The sequence below is a fragment of the Phalangium opilio genome, unplaced genomic scaffold (genome assembly GCF_054372755.1).
Source record: "Phalangium opilio isolate 3A_F unplaced genomic scaffold, DU_Popi_V2 ptg000045l_1, whole genome shotgun sequence".
Taxonomy (NCBI): Eukaryota; Metazoa; Arthropoda; class Arachnida; order Opiliones; family Phalangiidae; genus Phalangium; species Phalangium opilio.
In genome coordinates, this window is record NW_028324168.1 from 4,530,905 (window position 1) to 4,538,784 (window position 7,880).

A 7,880-nucleotide genomic window follows, 5' to 3' on the forward strand; every position below is an offset into this window, starting at 1 on the left:
TTCTAAAATTTAAAAAGTAAAACGCCCAAAGTCTTTACGATAAAACAGAGTAAAAAAAGAAAGGGGAACGTTAAAATAAAGGTACGATAAAATTAGGCTTAACAGGGAAAGGGCTTCTGGGCATTGGCGTTGTTGAACTGATTATATATTAAGTCCTTTTAGGAAAGACACAAGCTAAGACGGAGGAGGAGGAGGCCGCAATGGGGTGTGAGCGATATCGTTTCTTTTAATAAATTATGGAGGAAGAGAAAACATTATTGAATGATGTCGGAGGTTCTAAAGAAGAAAGTGTGCAAAGGCGGATAATCCAAATATCCATTTTTAAAAAAACATCCATGGGGTCACGTATGTTGGTAGGATATTAAATCAGAGAGAATTTAAAAGGGGAGTGGAAGGGGTGGTTTGGAATGTAGCGCAACGTCGTCTGCTAAACGTTATCTAGGCAGGTCGATTTCCGGTATGATGCGTTTGTAATAGATAGATTTTAGAACACGTGACCGGAAACTCGCCTACCCCAAAAAGCTCAACGCGACATCTTGTTTGGGCGTCATCACGTTTAATAGAGTCAAAGGGGGGGCCTTCCACTCCCCTTCTAAATTCTCTCTGATTAAATTGCCTCGAAACAAGTTCCGAGCTAATTAGAAAATGGCTATAGAGAAATTAATTCTTAGATATACATTCAGGGCTCATATATACAATTTTTGAAATACGATTTCACTGACATTTCCAGGTGCAAGTCCTGAGTTATTTTTTTTTGAATAATAGATAGCTTAGCCCCACGAATTTCCCTGAATTTTACTTAAAGAAAGTCTAATTTCCCCTGAATTTTACCCGAGTTTTCCCGGAATTTTGCTAAAATATTATAATTTTCCCTGAGTTTTCCCGGAATTTTGCTAAAATATTATAATTTTCCCCGAGGTTTTCCCTGAATTTTACCAAAAAATATAATTTTCCCTGAGTTCTCCCAGAATTTTACTAAAAAATTATAATTTTCCCTAAGTTTCCCTAATTTTTTTTAGTCAACAATTCACCATAATTTTCCAGGTTTGTACCAACCCTGTGTTAAGGTGTACTACCAACCTGCCAGATTACTTGTTCTCAGCTAATGAACGTGTTTCCTATATACGAGATAAGTTGCCATATAAACCGTATTTATCTCATAAAATAAACGAACAATGTTATCACATGCAGATAAACACAACGCAAACAATTACTAACTGATAAATTTTCTGATAATCAAATGGAAAACTTCATGTTCTTGAACCTCGGTTCATTTAGAGGGACTCTAGTACAAATTTAGAGCGGACAAAGTAATAGCACCATCATGTCGACACAATTAACCGAAGATGAAATAGCCGAAATTAAGGAAGCTTTCGATTTATTTGATCAAGACGGTCAACTATCAGTGGAACATATCAGTACCGTCATGACAAGTTTGGGAAGAAGTAAAAGCCGCGAAGAAATCGAAGAAATGATGGCCAGTTGCGGTATAGAGGGTCAAGTTAACAGCCTGGATTTCGCCCAATTTCTAATGGTCATCGCGGAGGATTTTCAAAAAAATAGAGAAGCCGAAATGACCGCCGAAAGGGAAGTGCAAATCAGACAAATATTCGGACTATTCGACAGAAATGACGATGGTCAAATCGACGCGTCCGAACTCGGTCGCGTCATGGCTTTAATGGGGGACGAAATCAGTGATCAGGAGGCCATTAAAATGATCAAAGAAGCTGATCTAGACGGCGATGGTAAAGTCAGTTTGGACGAATTTTTAACTATGATGAATTGTAAATAACTTATCTTTAAATAAACTCTAATTTCTGTTTCAACCAATAAGGAAAATTCAAAGCAAGCTCATTATTTTAAAATATGACACAATCGCAATTAATCAAAATATTTTGAACCAGTTAGCCTTACTTGGCTTAAGACTGACAACTCCAGATATCAACTTGTATAGGGTTTTCACATTTTCGACTTAAAATTGATTTCCCAAAGAACATCCCCCTTAATTTATGCATGCAGACTTATCAGAAACACCCTGTATGTAGTAAGAAGGGGGAAATTAAGGTACATTTTTTTATACTTCCATTGGTAAATCACATATCCACCCCTATGAAAAATTGGGTCTCTATATAGATAACATTTCACGAACGCCAAAGGCTAAAGAAACCCCTTAAAAAGATTAGAAAAACCGAGAAAGTAATCTTCAAACTTCTCAGTGAACTAGAAATAAACCATAGAGATTTCTGCGATTTCAATACAAAACTCAATTAACTACCAATATATTTCAATTCAAAGTTACTTAACATTTGCTTTAATATCAACGTTATCAATTTCGAAAGTGTTTTTTAATTTTTATGTCCGAACCATACGACCACCTTTATCAGTATAATTAATTAAAACTGAAAATTTACCAAAACCGAAACCTACAGATACCTTTAAGTCGAACCTCATTTAAAATTACAACTCCCCCGCATTGTCACTGGTACAATCTAAAGTTAAGAAACATACACCCACTAAGTTCCGGTGGTGGTGCAGTTTTGAAACATTCGATTAAAACTGATATTTTTTTTTTAAAAAGAAGTAAATTCAAAACCAGGAAACTCATATGTGCTATCCATAATAAAAGGCGGAAGACATATAGGTTGAAAAAAAGAGTTAAAACATTGTAAAAAAATACTTGTAACTGTATTTGTCCCGTACTTTTAAGTAATAAATTTAAGTCTAGATAGATAGGTTGGACTTTATAAGATACTAATAAGATTTGCTGAAAAAAATATCTAGTTTAACATGAATTCGATTTTGGTATAAAAGGAACAAGGATTTCCATCGACATTATCAAATCCTTCTCAGCTGTTGGATAATCAAATACCTTCAAGTATTAACCATGCAATTCGTGGTAAGTAACTGAGGGTAATTACTTAAGTAACATTCGGTAGCTGTATTGGTTCAATTTGGAAGCAATTTGATCTAATACACCGTACTAGTACCAAGTACTTGAACCTAAGTATCTCCCCATGAAGTCAATAAGTACATTGACTAACCAGTCAAGTCCTTCCAGTGTTAAAAACTTAATTACTATATAACATTCGATCAGTTTTCATTTGGATGCAATGTTTCTAATGGAATTTGATTCAATACAAGCCATACTAGTACCAAGTACTTGAACTTAAAATCCCTCCCCATGGAGTCAATAAGTACTTTGACTAGCCAGCCCTTGTGAATCACCGTAACAAAAACGACTTCAAAAAAATCCATCTTGCAGATCGCTACCACTGTTCTTTGCCTGGCCGCTTGCGCCATGGCTGGTAACTTGGGTCTCGGATCCGTGGGATACGGAGGTCTTGGTCTAGGCTCATACAGCAGTGGACTCAGTCTCGGAGGATACAGTAGTGGACTTGGACTCGGAGGATACAGCAGTGGACTTGGACTCGGAGGATACAGCAGTGGACTTGGACTCGGAGGATACAGTAGCGGATTAGGTCTCTCTGGAATCTCCTACGCTGCTGCCCCAGTCAAATCAATCCAAACCATTCAACAAGTGCCTATTATTCAATCGGCCCCAATTATCCAAGCTCAACCAATCATCCAAGCTCAGCCCATCTACCAAGCTCAACCAATCATCAGAGCCGCTCCAATTATCCGTCAACAAATTGTACAAGCCGCTCCAATTATCCAAGCTGCTCCAATCAAGAGCATTCAAGCTGCTCCAATCTATGCCGCTCCAAGGATTCAAACAATTGCCGTCGCTCAACCAGCTTTGGCTGTGTCTTCGGGCAAGAGCGTTGGTTTGGGAGGTGCTCTCTGGTAGAAGTTGAGGTAAGTTGAAGTAATTAAGTATTTCATTTGACCGACAGTTGGTCAAATGCGATTCGGTTCAATGGTACTAAAGGTTTCGTATTATTTCAGCCCGGTGAAGCTACAACATATTCCGTATACATAACAAATGATGTAAGAAAATATTTAGAAAATGTTAAAAATCCAAAACAAGATGTATATTTTTGTATAATAATTACAAATAAAATAAATACTGCAACGTATTTTTGAAAATAATCCAAAAAACTAAATGGTCTATCTGATTATTAATTCATTTTAAAGGGAATTAAAGCCTACGAAAAATTAATAAAATTTAAAATAAAAATTCAGGTGTTTTTAATAAATAGCGCTAGCCTCATTTATAGATATAAATTAAAAATATAGAATATCATTAAAATTATAGAATATCATTAAAATAATAAAATATTTTCCATAAATCACTATAAACAAAAACATTCCACCTAACAAGGGTGTAAACTATTTAGTTCTTTTTTTATGAATTTTTGAAAGGAAAATTTACAAAAAAAAAAGTTTTTTTTTATTTTTATCTGTAAAATAAAGACAAAATATTTGGATAATAATGTAAACTATACACTTTACATTTTCGCTGGGAAAAACTGGTTTGTTGAATTTTTTGTTTTAAGCGAAAAGTGCTTGTTATTATTGGAGTGAAATTTGATATTGGCCATTTTTGATTTAAACAATATTTACCTACTTCTGAATATAAAAAAAATATAGAGCGGGGAAAATTTTTGAAACTTAGAAAGGGAATGGCTATTATATAAATCTTCAGGCTAAATATACAGGAACGTATTTTTAAAAGGATGTAATAAAAGATTTAAAACATCTATTTTTAATTTTTATTACCCAGTCCCGAAGTGAATTATTTATTATTTCTAATTTATTTAAGGTTTTAGTATAATTCATATTCCCCTTATCTAAGACATTATCTCTACCAGAGTCTCTACTTAAATTTAAAAAAATGATTTACTTTTTTGTTGCAGTTTAATTGTTTAATTGCCAATAATACAGATTTAAATTAATTTAAATAAATATTGATCAACTAGGCCCATGAATATCAATATAAAATTATTTTCAAAATTATTGAGACAATAGTTTTTATTTTAATTAAAAGCCGTTGTTTACCAACTGAAAAAAGGTAAACAATTATTTATGATAATTCAAACCATTGTTTAGTTCATTTCAAATCTAGACCAGTGTACTCTAAACAAACCCCCTTTGAATTCAAAAACCGTTTATATATTTTTTAAATAAAGGGTTTTAAAATTATTTTAAACCGCAGTTTCATTGTCAAGTCAAAAAAGGTGTTCTATTTCGTGCTTTAAATAAGTCCAGCGCTAATTGTCGCAAAGTCGTGAAAGAGTTCAAATAAACACTGCCCAGAAAAGTACCCTATATATACATTATTCAATCATATTATCCGTCAAAAGAAAAACCCACAGAAAGAAAAGAACTTTAGTTGACAGAAATACCACCGTCAAGGGATTGCCCTTATTTGCGACTCGTGAGGGGAAAAAAATGCAAAACTTGTCAATAGAACGTTGTAATTTGGACGTGATTTAAATTAATGACTCTCAAAAGTCTGGTTAAGTGAAAACAGAAGCTTCATTTCCTAAATTGAATAGACAATTCCATTTCTAACTTAAAGAGAAGCCAACAGGAGGTTATTTCCCTGGCACCAATCAAGAGGCAACACCAGATGGAGTTCATCCGAGTTCCCTAGCTAGCCAACTCGCTCTGCTCCCTCTAGCGGTACTTTTTGGCGCCAGGAAAATCACCCAAGAAGGTTATAGTGACCTCCCCACCCCCTGTGGTACAGAACTTTTGCTTCTCATCTGAAATTAATGGAATAATCTATACGTAATTTTATTTTAATTTATTTTGAAAATCTACTTTCTTTTGACAAGTAATATTTTGAATGACAAGATTGTTTTAAAAATCATATACACAAGAAGCTCCCTTCTAAGTATATTAACCTGCTACTTGTTATAGATAACGAAATTTCCTCCTAGTTGCCCTAAAACCACTTTGACGCTGAAATAAATAAAAAACTAAAAAGAAAAACTTGATTTTTCCACTTTTTCCCAAATAAATCAGGCCCCTGGTCTAAAACAGACTTAGTCATGTAGTTAATAGCAACGTGTCATGAGAGAAACCATAATTCAAAACCATAATCTTCACCGCACCCCTGTCCATACTGTACCATCAGGGATACATACATCTACTTGGAATTATTGTGAAGACTCCATTTTTATCAACATACATAAACGGATTTTGTGGGAGGAGCAGCTAGACTAATCATTATGTATATTGAATTTTACCCGACGAATAGTTTATCTATGAACCTTGACCTCGCTTTCCTAGCAACCAATGAAATCGCAGTCAGAATTATAAGGCGTGACGAACAGTAAGTACTCAAGTCCGGCCCACAAAACGCACGTAGAAGTTAACATGGGAGATATGGAGCGAACAATAATCCCTAGTAGACGTATGTATTCCGGTACCACTGATATCAGTATCGCGGTATCGATTTCAAGGGAGTATAAACCACTTTCTCTTAATTTCTCCTCGTGGACACAAAAGGTCAATACCCAGCCAAGCAAATTTTGAGTTATTTACAGACAGGATGAGATTTTTTTGGGCTTGGGATTTACTTCTTAGAAAGGGAACGTTTTTGTGACATTTGACGATAAAGGATAAGGAATATAGATACTTTTATATATATATATTAGGGCCCCTAAGGTAATCTAGATTTGATTTCTATATATTATATAATTTCTTGAATGATTCACAGATATATTTTCATCGATATTTTTCATTAATGCAGTTGCCCTTAAGCCTTTCAGATACCCCGTTATTATAAAAATGTGTGAAAAAACAACCGTATAATTATTATCGTAAATAAAATATAAAAATATCTATTTTAAAGATATGATTCATATCTTAAATATAATTTTTAATATTTCATATTTCGTATTTATTTTTTAATATTTCATATTTCGTATTTATTTTTTAATATTTCATATATTTCATATTTATTTTTTAATATTTCATATTTATTTTTTAATATTTCTTATTTATTTTTTAATATTTCATACTTATTTTTTAATATTTCACATTTATTTTTTAATATTTCATATAATATTTCATATTTATTTTTAATATTTCATATTTATTTTTAATATTTCATATTTATTTTTAATATTTCATATTTATTTTTTATATTTCATATTTATTTTTAATATTTCATATTTATTTTTTATATTTCATATTTATTTTTTAATATTTCATATTTATTTTTTAATATTTCATATTTATTTTTTAATTTTTTAATATTTCATATTTATTTTTTAATTTTTTAATATTTCATATTTATTTTTTAATTTTTTAATATTTCATATTTAAGGTAAGGTTTAAATTTCCCGAAACATAATATGGTATTATTTAATAGACTTAATTTTAATGGGTAATTTTTAAAATTGTTCCTAAATATAAAATTAACGAGATGGAGACAAAATCCGAAATAATCCAGAATTTGAATATAATTTTCTCCTTAAAATGGGATCAAGCGGTTATAATTTTGATCCATTTATTTTAATTAAAATTAACTTCCTAGTTAATATATACACGTCCATAGCGGTATCATTTATTTAAATCTAACTGAAAACATTGGAAAAAAATAATTAAAAAATAATAACATATATATATCACTTCCGTAACCAATTCTATATATATATATATTAAATAAAATTACTTAAGATCAATTTAAATTAATGAAAATTTTCTAGTTTTTTTACCAGGCAAAATAAAATAAATATAAATACGATAAAAGATACCCCCATTTAAATTAAATTAAAATTTCCCTAGGTTGAAAAATACCCCAAAGCTAGAAATAAACAAATACCGAATTGAACCCTTACGTTTTTTTAAACCCAAATATTCGTCAACTATAAAATTTTTAATTATAAAGTTTTTCTTTATAATAGAAAGATAATTACAATTATTTTATTTAATATTATTATATAGTATAAAACATACCCTAGCCT

General features: G+C 31.5%; 1 protein-coding gene and 1 pseudogene across 1 annotated transcript; both read left to right on the forward strand.

Moving 5' to 3' along the window:
• The first annotated feature begins 1,136 nt into the window (after positions 1-1,136).
• LOC149676910 (calmodulin pseudogene) lies at positions 1,137-2,758 on the forward strand (annotated as a pseudogene).
• Positions 2,759-3,050: 292 nt separating this feature from the next.
• LOC149676911 (uncharacterized) lies at positions 3,051-3,808 on the forward strand. The gene has a single exon (XM_089838564.1). It carries the CDS (start codon positions 3,299-3,301, stop codon positions 3,806-3,808), a length of 510 nt encoding a protein of 169 aa, XP_089694690.1. The 5' UTR covers positions 3,051-3,298.
• The last annotated feature ends 4,072 nt before the right edge of the window (positions 3,809-7,880 follow it).

Excerpts from the sequence above, each read along its gene's own strand:
- LOC149676911 (XM_089838564.1), top strand. The coding sequence starts at position 3,299 with ATGGCTGGTAACTTGGGTCTCGGATCCGTGGGATACGGAGGTCTTGGT.